Source organism: Solea senegalensis, linkage group LG18 (assembly GCF_019176455.1).
Source record: "Solea senegalensis isolate Sse05_10M linkage group LG18, IFAPA_SoseM_1, whole genome shotgun sequence".
Lineage (NCBI taxonomy): Eukaryota > Metazoa > Chordata > Actinopteri > Pleuronectiformes > Soleidae > Solea > Solea senegalensis.
Genome location: NC_058041.1, coordinates 3,156,123 through 3,180,484, shown reverse-complemented (window position 1 = coordinate 3,180,484; position 24,362 = coordinate 3,156,123). Strand labels below are relative to the sequence as shown.

At 40.7% G+C, this 24,362-nt stretch overlaps 1 protein-coding gene across 2 annotated transcripts in view; it reads left to right on the top strand.

Annotated features, from left to right (window-relative positions):
* The window catches only part of snx29 (sorting nexin 29), a 123,194-nt gene that overhangs the window by 85,093 nt on the left and 13,739 nt on the right, over nt 1-24,362 (top strand). For both annotated transcript variants that reach the window (XM_044013408.1, XM_044013407.1), the window contains exon 19: nt 13,130-13,270. In XM_044013408.1, coding sequence (XP_043869343.1) covers nt 13,130-13,270 — 141 coding nt within the window. The remainder of the gene's footprint in view (nt 1-13,129; nt 13,271-24,362) is intronic.

The following is a 24,362-nucleotide window of genomic DNA, read 5'->3' as shown; positions in this document are numbered from 1 at the left end:
TTATTTTGACTCTACGTAACACTGGTGACCTGTCCAAAAGGTTACCTGCTTCTCTCCCAATGTCAGTTGGTATTTTTGTTTTTAGTTATCGGAAGTATTTAAAAATATATGAAGCATTCTGGGCAATCTCATGGAAAAACATGGTACATAAACTCAGTAGTGTTTCCTGTGCTCTTCCAGTGCCAGCTACTTATCTAAGTCAGGTGTGTTGGGAACTGGACTCGAGAGCAGCTTAACAAACCAAACTGCGGCGACTTCTTGTATCCGTCAAGTTATCGAGCAAAGCAGTCAACGGTGGCTCATTCCCTCTGTGACTGTTTTACCGTGTCTGTCACATTAACAAGGTGTTACACCTCAGCTCTTTCACTGCAGACGTCCCCCTGTGACACACAAACACACACACTCTCTCTCTCTCAAACAATCGGTCCCTTGGTTCATCTTCTTGAGACACGTGCACACACACACACACAAACTGTCACACAGACTTATTTATAAGAACTCGCTTGTGGGTCATGGTACAGACATAAATACTTGTGTTCACATATGTGAAATACACACACACCAATACACACCTATGGCCCTGTTTCCACTAATGGAAACACAATTATTTGTTTCCTTTGTCAAACATTGAGAAGGGTACCACAATTAGTGTCGCGTTCCAAACTTAAATGTGTACATACCAAAATACATAATACGTAAATAATATACGTATCCGTATGTGAAATTGTCTGCGTCACTCGGGTTTCTCGGGTCAAACTAATTTTCTTCAAGCGCGTACACAACAGTAGAAATATGTAACTTGGATGAAAATGCTGCCATTCTGTGGCGTCACCTGTGGATAAACGCTCACCTTAAAATGGCAGCCTGTTGTTGGGGAAAGTGGCTCGTTCCCTATCGCATGACAGCTGACTGTATTCATGTGGTGAGACTAACAGGTGGGGGCTTCGTGATGGTGCGGTCATAAAAGCACAGTTTTGGAGATTATGATTTGTAACACTAACTAGCCCCTGTTTATATGTCTCCGTACCGTATTGCCATTCAATTTCCCGTCCCTAAAACAAGCTTTTCTGAAAAATAAAAGCCTCTGATCTCTCCTATCATGTAGTATGCGCTGTTTGTATAAAATAAGATTTTTTTTTGGCTTTAACACAATTATAAAATAGACAGAAAAAGCAGTTTGTGTTGTTATATGAGCTTCAAATAGCTTCAGGGACTCTGCACAGTGACTTAAATACCTGACAGTATCTGACAGGTGCTTGTTGAGACTAACCATTGAACTGAAGGTATATCATTTCTTATCAGCGAAGACAGAAAAATGCAATTTTTTCCTGACAGAAATTCCATACTTAAATGAAATACAAATTATAGTTTGCCTGAAAGAGTGTCAGACACAGTAGCATGCAGATATTTGCCAATGTTTGGGCAACAATCAGTGTCCACCTGCAGTCTCGGATCATAAATTCGACTCCAGCGTTGGACCTGAAACGTTTTCCATGCGTTGCTATGGTTTAGCCTAATTCCTCCCTCTCAGTAATGGTCTCGGTGAGTCTGCTGTCCAGCCCTGGAGCCGGTATAAAGCACAGCCCATCTGGTGTTTTGGATACTTTCTTTCCCAGAGCTATATCCGTCTAATGGCTCCCTCTGGAAGCAGCTTTTGTTCTTAGACAGGTGAATGGATGGCCAAGGTTACTGGAGTCAGTGTTGTTAAGGTGATGCTGTTGTGGTGATTGAATACTAAACCATGTGCCTAAAGGACCTTAGAGTATCATGAAGAGAGGGCAGGGGTCTCTCTGAAATACCCTCAAGCTGGTGTACGGATGTTCTTTTTCTCACTCGCTCTCGCCCCTACACAAACACGCTCGCAAAATTGAACCAATGATGAGAGCAATGAGCTGTAGAGAAGCTCGGAGAGAATGCTGGGAGCCCGGGCGAGTGAATGAGGTTTTAGAAGCTGAAGCCTAAGTTAGGTCACAGCAACACTGTGGGTGAAAATAAGCTCACTAAAAGCTCTAAGCTGCTGCACTCGACCAGGGAGGAGGAGAGGCTGATCTAACCACCACCTCTCACACTGTGTGTTCTTCTATGTCGGCTTCTTCTCTTTCCCCTGCTGCACCAGAACCTCTTTCTCTCTGCCCCTCTGTTACAGCCTCCCTACTCTCTGTCTCCCCTCCCTCTGCCAGATTGCATGGTATTATGGCAAGAGCTGGAATGCCTGTACTCCATTATCTCTTTTTGTATTTTCTTCCGAGCCACTTTTCACTCCCAAGCTCTCTGAAATGACTTCCATCTACAGGCCCGTGGATGGATGACAAGAGACGGACAGAGACTGGGAGTGAGAAGCTGATGGATTTGCTCCATTATCAGTCGGGGTTTTTTCTCTTTGTGGGACACCATGCCTCGTGACTGTGGGCCCCTCATCCCTCCATCCCTCCTTGTGCCTCCTTTTCCCCTTCTGAACTCGTAATGAGAGAATTATACCGGCCGTGGCAAATCAGTGTCTCCCTCCCACACAATGCCAACAATAGAGGCTATTATGAGCGGAGGGAAGGAAGCATCATTTGCACGCCGCGAACGAACACAAGGAATCATTTGGTGTGTGCAGCAGCGTCTGTGTGTGTTTTCATTACCTGTGTATTTTAGGCTGGCATTGTGGTGCCGAAAGAACATCGTTCAGAAGCTGACGGGAAACTCTTTTCTTTTCTTTTCTTTTTTTACAAAGAAACGAGGTGCTGGCCTGTTACAGGTTATCAGGATCTGACAAGTGGAGTTCACAAGGTTTGCTGGGAACGAGAGCCAGGGCATTATTTAAATGGTGATAATTGCTCCTATTTTCAGCTCGCCTCAAGACATTTATAGTGTTTATATACATATATATATATATTTATCTATATATATGTATATATACATATATATATATCACCTGTCTCGTTCGGCCCAGGCCTTAAATATATTTGAGTCACAGCAGAGCCTTATCCACTGTGCCATGCAAGAATCTGTGGAATACAACAGCTGCAGAACTTTAGTCAACAAAGGACATACAGTATAGTTCATAGAATAAGAAAACGATGCATACTGCACCTGCCCTAAAAAGAGATTAATTGTATCAGCCCTAAAACACAAAATAATGTCAAATCAAGTCATTAAAGTCCAATTTTTAAGTGACAGACAGTGCTCATCAACATCCTTCCACCAGTGTATGCTCACCAAACACAAACATATTTTAGCTGCAAATGTAATTCATTGTGAAGTGTACGGAAATAGCATAATGTCAGTGCTGACAAGTAGCACCTCTGATCCACAACTCCCCGGCTGTTTTGCATATACATTTATACAGTATATGCATATGTTTCAAAATGAGAAATTCTCTTTGATCAGCAAAAAAAAAAGCAAAAAAAGCCCAGCTTCTAATTTCCACACACGGACGCTGCACTTCTTACTGTTTTAATGAGTCTAAAGAGGCTCAGTAATGTCTCCTGTAACTTTTCTCACTCTCATTCTTCTTCTTCCCCGCGTCTGTTCTTCACACTGGCACACGGCACCTTTTCACGGCGCGCGAAACCTTTAACTGTCGTTGTTTGCATATTGGAAGAGTATCAGAGTGAGAGAGGGTCCTAATTAATAGCGGTTACATAAACCATCTTCGGCTTCCCCGTGCCTCTCAAAGCTTTTAATATGCACCATATGAAACCCCCATAAATCAGCTGCTCGATGAATAATTGAGACATCCTCTCTGACACTCTTTCAGATGTGTGCTTCTCTGCTTGAAATGGACTGCACCTTTAATTTCTATATTAGCAGCTGGGTATCACTGGGTTAACTGTGGAGACAGTGGAGCGGCTGAGGGAGTAAACTTTACTTAATCCCCAGTTTCAGTCACTCTGATTAGCCAAAGGCGCTGTTTGCATGGTGATGTTTTGCTTTAAGTATCCAAATTAGACGTTACATCCATATGTATTAAAGCTAGGGTTGGAGATCCTGGGAAAAGAGCAGGCTACATTTTCAATTCAAAAGTTCAAGCCCCTTTCTCCGGACTTCCCTTGGAAGCTCCGCCTCCAGAGCACAGGAACGCGTAACGAACACAGGTTCACGAGCACTGGGCAGCAACTGTAACTTTCGGTAATGCTACGTTTTTTGGATACTTGTTCACATGACAACGTGATGCCGAAAAACAACAAATACTCGGCACGGTTAAGTTGCGTTTCCACTAGCATAGTAGGTATGAGTGGGTACTGTGCGGGACGTTGTCAGGCTGCTGTCACAGGAAGAGACGTCTGACACAAGATTCAAGCCGAACAATGCCGAACTGTAGAGCTACCAGAGAAATGTGTAAAATCTCAATATTTAACTGAGGAGTCTGATGTGTTTAGCAACAGCACTGCTGATCGCAAGTCATGGAGGTCATGGAGGAAGTACTGAACTAATGAACTGATGAATAACTGCTTTACAAGTCACTAGTCACTTGTGTGTATGTGTAAAACGAAGTCACCGCAGTTTCATGCAGCTGTGCAGTAATGACTCCGCCCACATTGAGTAGGTACTATTTTGTTGTGGAAAACCAACTGAGGTGAGCTGGGACCATAGTTCTATTGTTCGGCCCGTTCAATATGATTGAATGGTGTTTTTACGGGCCTTTCCGCTCCACAGCTGACGTTTTTGTGACAATTTAATTGGTTAGAATCGGGGTGTGACGAGAATTTTAAGCAATACAGTAAAAAAAGTGCTCCAGAAAATGATCTCCCACCCTACCTTTAAGCTTGTATGTGCATTTATAGCTATACGCGCGTACATTTTAAAGCCAGATTCATGCTCTTATTTTTTTAAATGTGGGCAGTGCTCATTCATGTCACGCACGTAAAGTAATCTGTGTATGCGTGCACATTGGTTATGATAATGGCTGGTTTGTGACAGAGGGAGATAGCTGTGATGTTGATGATGGTAATGATGAATGTTTTACAGTGATGATGATGATGATAATTACAGTCATTGTCGCGGACTTGCATCCATCAGTCATGGATTAAACACCCTTGGGAAGGCACAGAGCACTGCTTTTACTGCCGCTCGCTCTGGAACAGACACCGCGTCAAGTTGAGCATCGGTGTCACTGACATTACATTTCCATTTCGGGCACTTAAATCATCACTCTTATCCACAAGCAACTCACACTGGTGGAGGACGGTGTTTAATGGTCTTGTTCGACGGCATTTAAATGAGATGCATAGCTGTTGATGGACATGTATTATGGCAGAGTCGGAGCTCAAGCGTGTGACCCTTTGACCTCTACAAGAACACCTGTACAGTTACAATAAAGCCAAATAGATCAGTGTGCCCATCTGAGCAGCCATGGATGTGTCGCTCTTTTATGAGGTGACGGTACAAAAGTGGCATCGATGATCTCACGGTTGCTTTACTTTGTCGTAATGTGCACCGTGTTTGTGAGTGCACAAGGAGAACACATACTCTGCTTGTAGAGACGTGCAAAGTAATAACATTTCTTCTTCTTCTTGTTCTTCTTCAGAGAAGCAATCCACCAACATGCACTTGGTGTTGCTGGGATGTTTTTTGATGTATTTTTTTTTTTCATGTGTGGCCCTAATACGCCGCCGTATTTCTGACCATCACGCTCAGCAATCACATCCTTTACATCCTGACATTTTGTACCTGACAATGTTATATTTGTATGTGTCGCATAGCATTAGACCCGGAACAAAAGGATGTAGATTGCTTTCGCTGAAGTGACACCCGTTGCTTTATGATGTTGCCAGAATCATCGTAGCGATGTTAATTTGCTGATTTCTTTGTGGACACTCATTTAATCAGACTGCAATTTCTCCATTTAGTTGTCCGTGTGTATAATTTAAAAGAAAACACACCCATCAAAAGAATACTTAGGCGTCATCTGAATTTGCCTCTTGTCTTGATTGCTTTTACTTCCTCCTCCTCCTCCTCCTCCTCATCCTCCTCTACCCGTCTCGTCCAACAACATTCCTCTCCTTTGGCTCTTTCTCATCTGCACTGCAAAGTGTGTAATTCTGCAGGATTTCAGGAACAGCAGAGCTCTAAAATAAACACCTTCACTGCAGTCAAGGTAGTAATCAGCCTCTCTATCTGTCTATATGTCTTTCTCTTTGCATTGTTTTTGTCTTGTTTCTTCTTCTTTTCTCAGGTTTTCCTCCTTTTTAAGTGACTATTTCTTTGCATCTCAGATCTAAAGTTTCATGACTTAAAATATATATATTATAATATTATAATATAAATATATAATTTCTGCATTAAAAATAACAAGAATAATGTTCTTTCCTCCAACACATCTCCCCTAACATTCTTTAAATCCTTAGAATTTTGTATTTACTGTATATTCAGAGTAAGAGGGTATATCATTTTGGTCGCCTTTTAATTATTTTTCTGCTTTATTTTTTGCCGTTATTGTAAAATGACCATTGACTTGACTGAAAATAGGCAACATTATATGCAGCAGACACACATCTAGACTCTCCTATGACTATCTTGTGTATTACACAGCATTATATGTGCAAAAATACATTTTTATACTATCATTTACATCCTCTTGTCTCCCTCTCCTTTCTCTACCTCACCTCCCTTTTGTCCTTTCTCTTCCCCCTTTCTCTCCTCTATCCCCCATTTTTCCTTTCACCCCAACCTGTCTGGGCAGATGGCCACACATCTTTGAGTCTGAAGTTTTCTTCTTGTTTTTTTCTCTCCACTGTTGCCTCTAGTGTTTTTACTGCTATTAGTTAGCCAGTGTGTTGTCTTTTGCTTTTTAATTTTATTCAGCACATTTGTCACTCGTGGATCTTAACTATTCATTGCCAGTTTTTTATCGGCGCAGTCAACCGCTGAAGCTCTCCATGGACAACTCGTCCCACGATTCTGCTTTATGACATCATCAAACTAGGCCTTCTGTTATTGTTTTGATGGAGGGACCCCCTTGCAGCAGAAATTACATACATCACCAGCCAATGAAAACTGATTACTGTTGCTGTCATGTTGAGCAAGGAAGAAATTAATTAGATTCTGCTGGTGATCCAGACAGGGCTCTGGATTTGGGATTCGTTTGAAAGAAAGAATTGTTAACCTAGGTGAGATGGGAAAGCGTACCGACACTGTGGAGAACTTGGCACTGGTTTGCACTCGCTAAGTGATTTCTCTACATCCTGTTGTTTCTTTCCTACTTCGTTCTGCTCTAATCAACCTTCAACACGAAGGCATGTTGTTACATATCAGTTAACCAGAAGATAGGTGGAATTAGTTAGAACACTTGAGCAGCAGATGGTGTTTTATTCATTGGGTGTTGTTGTTTTTTGATGATATAATACATTTATTAAAAAGAGAGAGAGAGAGAAAAAACATAGACAGCTATTTTCTGTGTGTTCCTGGCAGTGGTGTGGTCTTCCAACTGTGAAGTGAGCAAGAGGGCTCTCAGTGTGGGGCTCCTGTGGTGCTGGAAATGGGTTTCACACACTGTTTTTACCACAGTTAGCCTGGCTGTCAGATGTGGAAACAACAGATCAGAGTCTCCTCAAAGAGATGCAGCAGCGAGAGAGATACATGATTATCATCCGATCATTATCATCCACGAGTCCCATTTCCACCTGCTTGTTGGAACAGCCCCGGGCTACAGATCCAGTATGATGTCAAACAAAGAGAATTCTCCAATTATACGTTCGCAGGTTCCTCAGATCTTTAATTTCTGGAGTTTCCTCTCGGTGTGGAAGGACTTTTCTCCTCAGGAAGCAGTCGTGCTGTGGCTGTTACTTTTACACTTCAAGTAGAGTTCCATTTTCTCCAGGTTCTCCCCCTTCCTTCACAGACACACACACACAATTACACACTTTGAGTCATGCATCATCCCATGTGCTAATGGGGATTTTAATAAATGAAAGTACACGTTGGCCTATTTTACATCCAACCAGGCTGAGAAAACACAGGGCAAAGCTTTTGTTAGCGGTGTCACCATCCATGCATAGATGATATCATTTGATAACTGCTATTTGACATCAGTCAGTGAAATAAAATTACCACTCAGTGTAGCTATAGCACATAAATACACTTATATCTTCATGAGAGCCAAATAAATGTTCTGCCTTCATCCTCAACTAAAAGTGGGGGTCCTGTGATGGACGGGTGAACTCTGAAGCAGGACGTCTAATATTGTCCATAAGCCGATGTATCATCAAAATAACGCAATAATCTTGGAGACATTAATTGAACGTTGAAATCCTACGTTGATTCGCCTTAAATGTCACCTCTGATCTATAGGAGTCAGTCAAGCACACAGCACACACAACAGTTACTCGCATCAAAGTTCTATTTTTAAATATTGAAAAAGAATTATGACCTGTTTAAGAGGCTTAGAAAATGAGGACACTCTAGAGTAAGTATTTAAAAGCCGCCTACAAAATACTACAACATTCAGACTTGGCAAGGTCAGAATGTTAAATTCAGATGTTTACCTTTTCTTCAAGTTTATATTCCACAAGTTTGAGGGAGGGTGTGAAGAGTCATGAACGTGAAGCATTACACAAGGTTTTGGATCCAGTCATACTTCATTTCTCATGTGCGTCAGCCAAAAACACTGACACTGTTATAATGAATTAATACAGCTGTCCACACAGGCTGCGTAATGGCTCGCTCTTGACCTTTCTATGACAACAGCTGTCTGAAAGTGAGACGTGATTGGTTGGGGGTGGGACTTGGATGCTTCAATCCTTGAACATTACATTTCATGACAGTCAGGTAGCACAGCAGTTCCCTGGACCTCAACTCCATCCATGTTTCGCCCTAGGGGGAGGGCGCTATAGAGCCCTGGTTCAAGGCATGAGTCCTGTTGGGTCAAGTTTGTGTCCGTAAATGTGTTTAGGGTTGGTCTCTTGAGTTGGCCACACCCCTTTGAAGCCACAGAACCTTTCGCTAACTTTTTGTCTTTGATGTGTCTAGTATAAATGGTTGCACTGGTACGATAAACGCACTCAGACTAGTTTGTTCATTTAGAAAGCATGAATATCACCAAGATGGATGTGAAATTCGAAATGGCCGACTTCCCGCTGAGTTGAGGCCATGGTTCCTATGTACTTTTTTGTTCGTCTTGGGCTGTAACAAGTTCCCACCAAGTTTCGTGAAATTTGGTGCAACTTAATTTTGGCGTGCTCCATCCACATTTCGCCTTAGGTGGGGCACTATAGAGCCCTGGTGCAACTAGCACTATGACAATATTGCATTTTCACCACACACAACCTCCATGCCAAGTTTCCAGAGTTTTTATACATGTTAACTCCCTCAAAAATGACTGGAAAGCCACTGATATAAGAAAAACAAGAAGGAAAAACAAGTGCCAGGAGCCATTTTGGCCCCTAGCATTCGTGCAATGTCTGGGATATTTAACCTTAAATGGTGGGAAGTGCACGCGCACAATCCATCAGCATAACAGTGATTACATGTTGGGCTCCGAGCACTGGGAGTGACCTCGGCGACAAACCGTGCCCAACTCAGATTCATGGCATATTTATTAGACGCTGGAGAGACCTATCATCTTTAAATCTTTTATTATTATTATTGTTGTGTATCCTGCATTTGTGGGCCAATTGTTTTTCTGTTTTTTATTTTTTATCCCAGTGTCAAATATAGACGGCATCTTTCTAGAGCAAATCAGAAATTGAATTTGATTAGGGAATGTCATCCAAAATGTCAGCAGTAAACAAGCCAGTGTTAGACAGCTCCTCAGAGACTGAAGACAGTGAGCACGTTTTTACCATTTTTTGTTGTTTTTCTCTAATGATGTCTTATATCACAGACGGAGAAATCTTTTTTTTCCCTTGGCCTTTCAATTCACTGCAATTTGTGGCTTGAAGCTGAATGTGGTGTTAGCACCTGAAGTGCAGTGTCAAAGAAAAGTCATGCCACTTTCTTAGCATTTTATTTCACACAGATGGATTCACTTTACATTGAGTCAGTTGGGTCATATTATTATTATTGTCATACTTTCTCCCTGAGATGTTTCCAGGTTCTGACAACAGCCTAAATCAGGCCACAGTTTTCCACAAGGTGCCTTTGAGACATGATTTCAGACTCTTGTTCCTTTGTTTGACAGAATAGAATTCAATTTTATTTAAATAGGGACAACACAGTTCACATACTGTAGTTCCAACACAAAGAATAAAACTGATGCTGCTGAGGCTCTTGAGCAGTAAAATAATGCTATATGTATATATGTATATATATATATGTATATATATATACATATATATGTATATCTGTATATATATACACATATATATACATAGATATACATATATGTATATCTGTATATATATATATATATATATATATATATATATATCTCTATATATATATATTTACAGCGTTATTTTACTGCTCAAGTAAAAAGCCCATAAAAACCTTTATATACAAAGGTTAGTGCTTAAATATTTAAGGATGCTTCAAGTTTTTGTCAGAGATAGAAGGAGGAGTGTTTGCTGTTAGTCAGAAGTGTGTGTGTGCAGAGGCTAATGTGTTGCCATAAATAAGTGTGCCAATGAAACGGTGTAAAGTGGATTAACCTCGCTGTGCTGATACTGCCGTACACGGGGAGCCATTTAATGTGTGAGAAACTACAGACATTACGGGACCGATTTCGTCGTCACACTCTCACTAATGCAGCCTTTAATGCGTATTTTGACCCAGGAGATGACATGTGGCTCGAATAACACGCACTACATACAGACTACGCCTGGGTCCTTGAAGCAGGTGTTGTGGGTTCATTGTGGATTACAATAAATATGATGCAATTTATTCATTATAATTGGCTCAAGGTGCATTTCGGGCCAAGTATTAGCAGTGAAATTCAGGTCGTTTTCACTCCTAGTAGTCCACTAACTATTATTTTCTTAATCAGTTAATCTGTTGTTTATTTTCTCGATTAAGAAAACGTTCCAAGATGTCGATCAGTGTTTGTCCCACCTGGAAATGTGATTGGGTTTGAATGATTTCTTTGTCATGTGGAGCAAAAGAAACGAGAATAAATTCACATTAAAGGAACGTTTTGGTTGTGTTTACCCACAATGCCCTGCTTTGTAGTCCGCTTCCTGCCTTTGGCCTAAGTTTTTCGGTGGACCAGACGACCCCCAAACAAACCGCACTTTCCGAGCATAGAGCCATGGTTTGATAAAGAAGGAGCTGGTGTGAATGCACCTTTAATCAATCACTGAATATTTAAAAGCACAGGCTTTGCTTTCCCCAGTTGAACAATAATATATGGAATACATTATATGGCTAGAGCCTTAACTTATAGTTAAAGGCTCCACACATATCAGTAATTGCTTATTCTGGCCTTGACATTAGCTTTAACGTGCCTGTATTAACGCAGTGAATCTGGGAAGCATGATAATTCTTTTCCAGACGTTTGTGAATAATGAAATACTAATTTAAGTTATGTTCAATTCACTTACTTTTAGTTTTAGATGCCAAACCAGTGACATTGACTGATTTACTTACATTTTGTGTGCTTTATTAAAAGATGGAATCTCTTTCTTTTCTTTTTTAACTAAACATCTTAGTTTCTTATGAAGTAAACTTTGAGTCCTGAAGGAGGCATTCACTACGGCTCGTTTAGTCAGCACACACACACACACACACAAACCTTTCCTCTTAACTTGCAAAAAATAAATTTAGATGAGCTTCCACAGGTCAGATGTAAAAAGTGCTGAGGTAACTAGTCTCCAGTCCATTAATGCTCTTGTCTGCTTCCATCATGTCACTTCCCAGAGTCTGGCCTTTGCTCTGGTGCTGCTGCCACTTGTAGAAAAAGCAGATGTTTTGAAACATCTGAAAACTCCTCAAACTAAATCAAGACATCTATGCATATTTCATCAAACTCTCATCATTCAAAATATGTTATATTGGACGATAGCCATTGTTCCTACTTAGGTTGATACATTTGTCACTAGATTAATCTCAAGGAAGGACCTGGGATTATTATTTTTACATGCACAAAGAGGCGTGTCCTGTTTTTCTCCCATTGTGAAGCCTCCAGAATTAAAAACTCAAATTAAACCGAGCTTGAGGCTGAGCTGTGTTTCTATTTAGTGATTATACAGCTGATAAAGTTGAAAAAAGATGCATAAAGAAACAGCATTTATATGAGAGCGTCTCATTCAACTATAACGTTAACTGTCATTTTTTCCCCACATCTTGTTATGACATTAAAAGTGTCTAGACGCGTCGGCCACTGATGCCGGAATTAACGAGGAGACGTGTTGGACAGCTCACAAAGTTTCAGCTGTCAGTCTCCCTGTAATGTAATGGCCGTCGTCTGTAAATGCCACATTTCTCATGTTTGCGATAATCTCGGCTCCACACTGGCACTTCACTCACTCGACTCTTATGTCCATTTAACGGAGGACAAGAATTCCTCGAGCTCGCGGCTCGCGGTAAAACTCGGCCTTGTTTGACCCCGAACAGAAATGATTTTCTTCTCAGGGGTTTGTTGTTCGACTGTAATGACTGAATGAAATCTTTTTTTCCTTGAATAGAAACATACAATACACCATTATGGCTGAGTTTTGAAGTCTTTTGTTTACTTTATTGTAGTCTGGTGTGTGTGTGTGTGTGTGGGGGGGGGAGTTATAGCGAGGTGCACTTGGTAGATTTTTCAATCAGTCTTTGTTATCCTGCACCTGTATGAAGTCTATTTTTTGTGGTTGGGTGTTTTAAAAAATTGAATTTTCTCTTTTGTCTCTGTGTATTCTCTCTCTCTCTATATATTTTTTTTACCGTGAAAATTTAACCCAGCTCCTGCTTCTTTTCTATTTTTTGGGTTCTCTCTTTGTCGTAATAGGCTCACTCCCCACACACACACACCTCCATCTCTGCTCCCCACTCTTTCCCTGAGTCTGAATGAAGCAGTTAATGGTGCATGGAAATAGTGGCAGCACAGTCACGTCTATCAACAGAAGCTTTCTCTGTAATGTGGTGCAGTATGAAAGTGAAAATACACGTATGCGGTGATGAGAGGAGGTTGTTCCTTTCACCCATCTCATACATATTGTAAAACAAATAAATGCAGCAAAAAAAAACCCTGCATACAGTATTTGATGACTGAACTTCCTTTACTCAGGTGTATATCCGCATCCTGGACAACGAGTGGAATGTGTACAGACGCTACACTGAGTTCAGGGAGCTCCACAACCACCTGAGAGCCAAGTTCCCACAAGTGGACGCCTTCAACTTCCCCCCCAAGAAAGCCATAGGGAACAAGGTGAGCTCACAGTTTATTTGTCTGACTCTTAATTTCCTCTCTGTGCCTTTTGTCAACCACAAATGTACACGTGTACAGCTCCGTTTGGCATTTGTGTGCAGAAACGATGCTGCTTCCTTCATTGGAACACAGGCTCTGTCCAGCAATACTATCAGACATGACTGGGGAAGCGTTTTTGCACATACAGCAGCATCAAACTACGGAACTGCTGGACCTTTTTTGTCAGTGAAAAACTGACTTTTTGGGAAAAAGCATCCGTTTAGAGATATGTGCTTAAATGTACTTCACAATATTCCTGCAATATGTAAAAAATAAAAAGGGTTTATTTTGAAACGGAACCATTTAAAGTTCACATTTAGGATGCAAAATGGTGCTGTTAACTTAAAGATACATACAGAAATACTTCATTATGCGATATGATTCCACAATATGAGCGGGAATGGTGATTTTTACATGATACATATTTAAAATGATAGCTGCGTGATATTCGTGCAGGTCGATGAGAAGTAAAGATGTCTTTTTCAGCCTGTCGGGACAATATTTCATCTAAAATTGTAAAAATATTGCAATTTCAATAAAATTTCAATTAATTGTTCAGCCCTTATTATAACTTGACATTAAGTGATGGGCCATGTGCAATCAAATGAGGTTCCACATGTTTTAGACCTCTGCACTAAAGCTTAACTTTAAGCTTTACGCCATGTTTTTTTAACAGTATATTAAATACAGTACGTATCAAAATGGTTGCGCGGCACTGCAGGTGTCGCTGTGTGTTTGGTTCAGGGCAGCAGGTTTAGCGAATGTTCAGTTGAACTCTTCTCCTCATAAAACACGTAATCCCACGTGACTTTCTCCAGGTGTCGTAAAAATTTACATCAGGCTGTAAAAAAAAATCATATTGGCTTTTTAAACTCTCTTGAGCAAATGAAGCAGAGATCAGACGGCGTTAACCACTGCCACTTCCCCGCCAGCAGTTTATCACTCTTTATCTCCTCTTTAATCTTTCTCACCAACTCACACACACCTCTGTGTTCATCTACAGAAGACAATTGCTGCACCAAGTCACTGTGACTGAACTGCCCCTCTAGCAAATAAAAGATCTCTTCCACACCTCCATCTCCTCCTCCTTTTCATCCCACTCTCCTCCGTCCTTTCCTCCAACCTTTGGGAGGTAATTTGGTTCTGACCCCGATTCTCTGGCTGGTTAGATATGAAGCGGGCACAGCCAAAAGCAGCCGTATGACTCCCTCCTCCCCCACCCCACCCTTCAAAGACTGCACTTTCACGGCTAGTGTCTATCAGAGGCCCAGGCAGTCCGAGTCATTTTGCCCTGGAAAATCTCTCTGAAAGCCCATTACATCACAGGTATGTGTGAATTATTGGTTTTCATCACCTCCAGGAAGTCTCCCCGTCCCTGCCCTTATTTTGTTGCAACAAAGTCGACTCTCCACCGAATTCTCCCCACAATTTTCTCTTAACTTTTCTCTTAACCCCCCCCCCAACTTTGCTAAATTGGAGTTAAGCCTCAGTGACAGAGATTCTTCCACAAATGTTCCTTTTAATTTTAAACGCATTTCGAAAATAACCACACGTTGGAAAACGTGTTCAAACTGTTCAAATTTCAAATTTAACATGCAACACCTGATACAACTATACAACTATGCAACTATACAACTAGTGTTTATTCTAACCTAAACTTTCAGTTTTTCTTCTTTTATAATAGCTAATACACTATTTTAAAGGCCCTTTTTCTGGTTATATAGTTGTATTTGTTACATCTTAGGCACTAAATAGTTATGGTAAAGGTCAGGGATATCTTTTTGAGATGGAATGAATGGAAGTCAATGCACTGTCCTAAGAAGAATAGCTGCGCAAACCTGCGTACGTGTGTGTGTGTGTGTGTGTGTGTGTGTGTGTGCATACAAAATAGAAATTACTTTTGAAAAGGTAGTTGTTTTGTGTGAAACGTTGCTCTTGTGTGTTTCGTTTGTGTGTGTACAGCTATGTTATTATGCCTCAGCAGTGTGTCTCTGCGGCGTGTAGTGTGCACTTGCCTTTAGTTTTTTATTTTTCTCTGCGTGTTGTGTTTTAATGTAATCAGCAAGGCCTGCCGTGCTGACTTTCCCTGTTATTTCAGTCCAGTTGCTGTTTGCTTCTGGCTCTCCAGGAGAACTTTGTAGTGTGTGTTGGCAGCGACGAGGACCCTCTTTCTTCAGTGCTGCTCCTATCAAGCAAAAAAAAAAAAGAAGTGTACAGAGTTCACAGATATGCTGTCTTGGAGCAACTGAAAAGTGAGTTTATGTTATAGCCATAGTATAAAAAGTCTCAAAATGGCCTCCATGGCTATAGCAAATCCCTCATTTGCCACGTCTGCATGTTTTTAACCTCCCTCATTTGCTGCATTGTGTTGTTAGGGGGTTTGTAGAAATTGGCTAAATTCCCTTAAAGCTACAATAAGTGTTGGCAATTTAACCACAGGCTGCTACAGTTCAAATCCAATGTACTGGCATGACAACAGAACATTTGCAGCTGTGTAAAGACTGCACTGCTTTCATGCACACAATCTAGTTAGGAACCAGACAATGTAACAGAGATGGAGATGAAACAAAGTTGCAGGGGAAGAATGAGGGCGTCTTTCCACTATATTCGACTCGACTTGATTTTTTGCTTTTCCATTGCAGGGATAGTACTTCTTACCTGAAGCCTTTCAGCAAGTTTAGGTACATTTCTACTGACCAGAGGTGGAAAGAGAACTGAAATATTCTACCATGAGTAGAATATTTCAGTTCTCTTTCCACCTCTGGTAAAAGTACAAGCAAAAGTACTGGTCTAAAAATGTACTCTATTAAACTATAAGTTACTTAGTTACTTTTTCAACAAGGTTGGTGTTCTTTCTTGTGTTGTGCAAAAAGGACAAGGGGACACACATCTCACATGAATTGTTTTTAATTAAAGGCAAACCTTTACAAATGAAAGTGCTGACACAATAGAATGTATCAGTCAACATGGGTCAAAGGTCACAAATGCTTTCTCACTCACTCAGGGACCTTAGTTAATGCCAATTCACCTGTCCTCATCATTCACCTGTCCTGATCATTCATCTGTCCTCTTCATCATTCAACTGTCTTCAACATTCACCTGTCCTCATCATTCATTCACCTGTCCCCATCATTCATTCACGTGTCCTCAACATTCACCTGTCCTCATCATTCATTCACCCCTACAGTTCTGTAGGTCTATAGCTTCCGTTTTTTTCCTGCTTTCATTAATGACATTGTTGTGCGTGACTCTATAGCACGCGCTGTATTGACACATACACACGGCGTGCAGCAGATGACAGGGAAACGTTAATGTGAGGAAGGGGGTGATGGTTTAATGTGTAAGAGATTCAAAGGCTGCTTGGTGGAATAGCTGGTGTGGATGAAACATGCAGACTGTCAGTGGAGATCAGGTAGCAGGGGAAACGCACACACACACTGTATTACATGCCAAGCACTCTTCTCACTTTCATCCCGTCTGTTAACACTCAACACTCGCATGCACAGATTGGCAACTCAAAGAGAAAGAGAGCTAAAGTTGTAAAAAAGCATCTGCTATGCTATGGATTTCCATCACAGGGGATCTTACGGTATGGGAAAATAGTTTGAGACACGCACACATCACACTAGAGACTTCTTATATCAGAAACCCGGTGATTAGTCTCTTAACTAATCTCCTGCCCTGTCAGGACTCGTCACGAGTGCAGCAGAGGAAGTTCTGGTGAAGGTGAATCACAGACTAATTATACCTGCGCGTCGGTTTAAACCCGTTGTCTTCATACATATCGTTTTTAAATCCGACGAGAAACACGTTCTGACTGTATCTTCTGTGCTGATCTGAGCGTTTCCTTCAGAAACCCTTGGTGAATTGTGGTAACGTCCTCACAGGAGAAGGAACTAGATTCACACTGGATTACTTGTCCATCACTGCGTGTATCTTTGAATTCTCAAAAAAGTCTTATTTCCCTGCCTGCACAGAATCCACAGAGTTTGTGCAGAAGCATGCCAAGACTACAGATACATTTGTGCTTTGATATTTTAGTTACTGGTAGGCAGTGAGGCTTCTTCTTGCCCACAGTTTCCAGGTCAAGCTGCAGTGACATTTGATAGATGACTAAAGGTGTTTTTAAAAAAACAAAAAAACAAAAAAAAACAAACACATGCTGATGAAGGAGAGAATGAAAGTGTTTGGCTTTAACATGTCCATGTTTATCCTGCTTTCGTTGAAGTTTATGTTGACACGTTAATGATTTGGAATGAGATGAATATCACAAGATGCAAAAATAGTTGTCTATCACCTCCCTCTCCTCCTTTAAATGCTCAAAAAAAAACACCCTCAGTTTCATTCTGTGACTGTGTATCTTTGCTATTTGAGCACAGAAGGATATTTACAGTAGTGTTTCTGTGAATTTACCCCAGGAAACAATTTAATGATCACATTATTTGGAGAGGAAAGACATTTTGCATGTGTGGCTCTAACTCGGTGCCAGATTAAACAGTTGAGACGCGTTACTTTTGTTTTAACGTTAAGGATTAATGATGGATGAAGACACGACTTGCCTTAGATTTTTGACCTGACATGTTAATGGCTGCTCATGCTGTGTTGAAACATGAAAGCCCGCTGAAGTTACATAGGATTTCTTTTGGAGCTGCTTAGTTTCTTTTTGAAATTGTGTCGTCTTTGACTTGAAGGACTTGTTCATCATGTCTTCTTTGTCCATGGTCCATCATTCAGTAGATGACTATTTCTTATTTTATATTTATTGACCACATTAGACGCTTTAAATCAAATTAGCCAACTCAATGGCAACAACTCGGGGCATTTAGACTGGTAGATAATGGTCAAGACCAACTGCTGAAGATCAAACTTGGGGAAGAAAATTGAGCTAAGCCACTTTTTACATATACTGACACTTACTGATCTACTGGGATTATCACACACAAACATAGGGTCTACGGAGAAAAAATATCCAGTGAGCGGCTGTCCTCTGATACCAGAGGAGAACGACCAGGCTGGTTTGAGATGATGGGTTCCCACACCTTTCAAGGACTTTCCAGGACCAATTCCAACAAATTCAATGACTGAATGTTCTGACACAGCTTCAGATGGAGGGAGGGGAACTTGTAAGAGTGTCTTCCCCCATGATGTCCACTTTTATTGATTTGCAGCTGCTCTGCATCTGGACAAGTTGATTGTCCTCGGGATCTTGGTCAAAGTCAGTCTTTGTCATTTCTCTTTGGAATTTTTATTTCCCAGGCATCACATCGTCATTTGCTCTCTCTTGCCTCACGTTACTCACTCAATGTTCAGCGTACATCAAGCAGTGCAGGGCACGAAACAGTAGGTGGCGTCATAAACAAACAGGGGAGACATTTACCTAAACATCAACTTAAGTTCTTTCTTGCATTTGTTTTTCAAATTCACAAACCTTCAAGGATTTCAAGGACCCGTGGGAACAGGAAGTCAAAAAGCCACTCATAGTAGAAACAAGGTTTCCACTTCAAGCACGTTTGAAACAACACTTCATTTAGCAGTTTTATGAGAGATGACTGATTGTTGACTAATTAGCATTAGTGAGCGCGGCGCCCCCCTTGCATACCTATCTCTGTATAATTAGCAGAGATGTAAATACAGCCCAGACAGTCAGCATTTTGACTCCTCTCATCTGACAAATGAAGGAGTTCTCATATCACAACAGCCGGGCGACAGACTTTGACCCCGTGACAGCGGCAGCTGTGACTCAGCGAGGCCTCCGCCACAGACACATTGACTCATTTGTGCATCTTTGTCTTCTGTCCCGTTAATCAGCTAATGAGACTCTCTCTCTCTCTCCGAGCGTCTCCATGTGCTGTAGGCGAGAGTGTCCAGCTGAATAAACTAACAAACACACACAATTTTACACACACGCACGCACGCGCACGGTCTGTGACAGCTCCTAACCAGCTGATTTGTCAGAGGCTTGGCTCGGCGTGCAGGCTAAATATTCCCCAGTGGTGTCTGTCAAATTTGTTCTGATGCTGACGCTGAGAGTGAGAGGGGTCAGAATAACAACATCAGAATCTCACGAGTCCAGCTGTCAGGAGTTCTCACTGCTCGCACCTCATCCAGATTTTATAACTCGCGTCCAACGATGTTTTGCTTGTTGTGCTTATTTTCTTTGGTGGTGTTGAGAATATCACTTTCTCTCATTTGCCCTCTTGTATTGCTGTCGTCTCTCCCCGGGCTCAGTGAAGTCGCTCATGCGCCCCAAAGCTTTGATAAAAACTTGCTTCTTTTTTTTGGTGCTGCCTTTTTATCTCTATTATTTCTCTCATATTTTCTTGTATGTCAAAAAGAAGTGAAAATAGAAGGCAGTGTGGTTTTCGTCTTTTTCTCACAATGAGTCAGCATAGTGTTTTCATTGAGCGGTCAGATGAGGGTGACATTTCTATTGAAGTGTGAACAGGTGCTGTTTTCAGTTTAAAGTTAACATTTCAAACAGGACTTTGCTCTCAAATGGAATCACAGTCTGATTTAAAGCTGCTGAGCTTCACTTGTAAATATAGACATATGTCCGACATCTTCAAACCATTGTCAAATGAGTTTACACACAATGCTGATTAAGCCTGTTAGCTCCACATGACTCCGATACCAATATCACAAACTTGAGTGTCTACTGATATTAGTCTGATACAGTTATTTCAGTTCATTTATGCTGAAAGACACAATTCTCCAACTGTGTAACAAATATTGTTCTCCTCAAAAGAAGAAAAAACTGCCCAAACACAACTCTTTTATTTACATTTTTACAGTCTGTGCATAGTGAAGCATATGATATATAGGCTTTTTAGAGCGCATCCAATTTTATGTTTTTGTCTGTCCGATATCTGATCTAGAGCTGCAACTAACATTTAGTTTCATAAATGATTCATCTGTTGATTATTAATCGCTTGGTCCATAAAATGTTGGTCAGTGTTTGTCAAATGTGGAAATGATGATGTTCTCGAATGTCTTGTTGTGTCCACAAACCAAAATCATTCAGTTTTTTGTGATTTCTTTGTTACATGGAACAAAAAACACATTCACATTTGAGAAGTTGAAACAATCAGAAATCTTTTTTTAATCATGATTAGTCATGATTAATCAATTATCAATATAGTTGTCGATTCATTTAGTAATTGATTAATAATCCGATCCAGTGATTTTGACCGGTATCGGACCAATACTGATTCCCATCACTAACAGATAAAATGCAGAAGCCTAAAAGATGCTCTAGTAAAGCGAAACAGTGAGACAGCAGCGGACTTTAGGTTCAGGAATTCAAAAATCTGGGGTCATCTGGGATTTAAATCTAAATAGAGATTGGTATTGATTGGTATCAGTATGGGTCTGATACTGGTCAAAATAATTGGATTGGTTATCAGACAAAAAAAAATATGAACAATACAATCCGATACAATCCAAAAAAAGTCATAAATGGTCTAAGATGACTGTATCCGACTAATATCTGAGATATCGGGATCTGACACAAAAAAGGGGTATTGTCCCATCCCTAAATATAAATAAATAAAAGCAAGTCATTGGATTTCAGCTTCAGTTATTCTATTTGCTTCTCTGTGACAGTGAAATTAATACATCCAGTTCGTTGAGAAAAGTTTTCTCCCATTTTGCTGAGAAAATAAGAAATAAAACGTTTATCGCAGGACTTCATTTGTTGGTTTTCGGTCAGATTGTGAGATAATTTACCCGCCTCCTCTCAGGCTGCGAGAACATCGTAACGTTGTCGTACCACATTGAATGCTGTGCACTTTATTGAAGACAGCGGCGCAGGCTGAAGTGGTGATTTCCAACCACTTCCCTCAACAGCGATATATAACACAGTAACACGTCATTACTCAGATGATATGTGACACAAGGGAATAAAGGCAAGACGGGAACAGTAAGTCAAATAATGTCTTCTTGAATACTTGATAAAGGACGGACTGAATTTACAACAACGGCTGCGAGACTTTAAGCTTTTGTCATCATTTAAATAACGGTAACGTTAAATCTCAGCAGAAAGACGGCACTTAAACAACTATTGCACTCATAGAGACTTATAGAAAAGTGCCAAGGCCGCGCTGATTAATTAATCACAAACTACAAAGTGAATTATTAACCAGTGGTAGAGTGCTGTGTGTTGCGTTCACATACCATGCAATATACATGTTTTTTTTTACGCTTTTAATTATGACAATGAGCATTCCTGAATTGTCTGTGATGTTTTATGTATGGTCAGGACCCGTGGATTGGCGTGGGTTCAGTTCCCGCTCCGGTCCAGTGTTGACCTTGTTTTCTCGTCAGCGTGCATCAATGCACTCCACTCTCAGTTGATTCAAGTGGACCGCAGGTTGATTTTGCTGTTTAAATTGGCGACCTGAGGGGATTGTGTGTTTTGTTTTTCGACTCCACATGTGAAGCCGAGAAAGTAATGGCGACCTGGACGCTCTCAGAGTTTATCTCTATACAAATGTCCGACCTGGCAAGACAAACGTTTAGATGACACTAGAACAAACGGAAAGGAATGGAATTTGTCCAAGTCAGACTAACACATTCAGATTCCCACCCTTGACTAAGAGAAATAATAGAAGAAGCAGAAAAATGCACAGAAAAATAAGACGACAACAACAGCAAAAACATAACGGAATGCATTTTCGGACTGAAAGCTTTATGTTGAAACCAGTGTTGCCAACTCCTCAGTGATCAGTCAGTGGCGGCTTCCTGCATACGCCAGAAAAAGTCACTAGATTTGTCTTAGTCACCAGAGGGGTTTGAATACTCGCTAAATAACGTTACAAATGCACTCACAAGTTGGCAACACTGCCTGAAACCAGCTAATACTAACAAGGTGTAAAGTGCTGTATTGTCACCTTGAATAGATGGACAGACTTAGTAGTTAAGCTCAATTTAAGTACCTTATTGTGTAATTGCATCACACATTGTTTTCACATGCCATCTTGGTCTCTTCCTGCTGTGGAAAAATAAAGCGAATAAAATGAGCACACATGTAATTATGCAGAATCATGTCTAAAGCATTTGTTTTTTAATGTAGAAAAAGAGAGTGCTTAATACCATAAGGTGGAGTTACTTGTCACTTAAGTGCTCTGTTGCAAGGCAACATTGTTCAGTTGTGATATTTGTGAGTTGTCACAGTTGAATTGCGTATACCCGGCTGTAAATGTACTGAGCGGTTGTGGAAACACTGATACACATGTGACTACTTTACACTTCTCTTCCATTGACAGCTCCCTCTCTCTCTCTCTCTCTCTCCCTCTCTCTCTCTCTCTCTCTCTCTCCCTCTCTCTCTCTCCCTCTCGCTTATCTGCTCTTTCTGGAAAGTGACATTTAGCTGTGGTGCGTGTGCGTGTGCATGTGCGGCACAAGTACATCACATCCCTCTCCCTCTCTCTGTCATTACAAGGCCATTTCATGATCCCATATTACAGCACATTTTGAGCACATTACCGTCAAATGCAGCTGCTGATGAGAACGCTCACGCAGGAGGAAGCATGTCTTATCTTATAACACAAGAACGTCTACTCTTATCTTATAGCACAAGAACCTGTGACGTCTGTGATGTCCGGAGGTGAAGAGGAAGGTTGGAAGTTAAAGTGCACGGCGATGTGATTGGAAATGAAGTATATACCAACAAGACGTGCACGTTCAGCTTTGTAATTTATTATAAGGCGATAATTCACAGATTATAGAGTTTCTTTTTGGTCTGTTATGTGTCGGTCCATCTGGGTTTATTGCATTTTAGTTATGTTTTATGGTTTGTTTTTAGGGCTGTCAGCTCTCTCTTAGATTTCAGTTTGTTTTGTCACCATCACACAATAATTCACCCTTATATATCTTATTTTAAAGACCTCCAAGCAATTGATTCTCTCTTATATACTGTATATAATCCAAAAAGTCTCCAAAACCCACAATCCCAAATACAGTTGAACACTTTTGCTTCGTTTCGTTTCAGGGAACAACAAATGGATCCAAGATGTTGGTTTATCCATACTTTTCCATTAGAGTAAATAGAGGAAGTATAGAACCGAGTAAACTTTAACCAGGGGAGAGTTGTGGGTTTGTGAGCAGCTATTTTTCATTTGATATGAACTCTCACTTGAGCTGTCTGAGTGCAGAGTTATGACCAAAACCTTAGCTGTGCACTTTTTTGTCTGCCTGGGCACCGCCACTGAAATCTGTGTTAAATACAGCAGCCTTACATTCTGACAGGTGTAATAAAACTAGAGTGTGTGTTGAGTGACATGGGTCTCCCAGTCTCAAAGGTCTGACCGTAAATTTAGAGGAAACTTTTCAATGATACCTGAACCAGAAACAAGCATTTGTCTTCCCTCAGGAAGTTGAGCTTTTTGTCTTTGTCCCTATAAAATGAAGACCAGGGATCTAGAGTGCGACCAATTTGGTCTCTCATGTGACCAAGAACATTTTTTTCTTAGGTTTTTTTCTTAACATTTCAACTGTATTGGTATTAGATTTTGCACACGCACCAATTAGTGATAGTGAATTTGACCTTTGCGTTAACCCACACACCCAAGTTAGGTGCAAGAGCAGTGGGCAGCACTTACTGTATCTGCGCCTGGGGAGCAATAGGGGATTATCCTTTGGCCCTTTGTAGAATTTGAACCGGTGATCTTCCCGTTACTGTATACTCACTGCATCGGTTTGAGTGTTTTTCCCGATAATTAAAACACACTTACTGATTTTTCAGCTTCTTAAATGTGAATATTTCCAGGTTTCTTTGCTCCATATAACAAATGAATCATTAAAACTGAATAATATTGGTGTGTGGACAAAATAAGACATTCGAGAGTTTTAGTTTTAGCCCTACTGCACTATATTTGTGCGTCAAATAACTTTTACCTACGCCTTATTCTTGTTTACACTTATTTATTTAAGTATGAATGTACAGTATATGGGAACAGCCACGAGACAACCAGCAACAGGTTGGGTAAACAAAGAAAAAAAAGACTGATTTTCATTTTTTATAGAATATACAAGTTGAAATCATGAAGAAGCCACT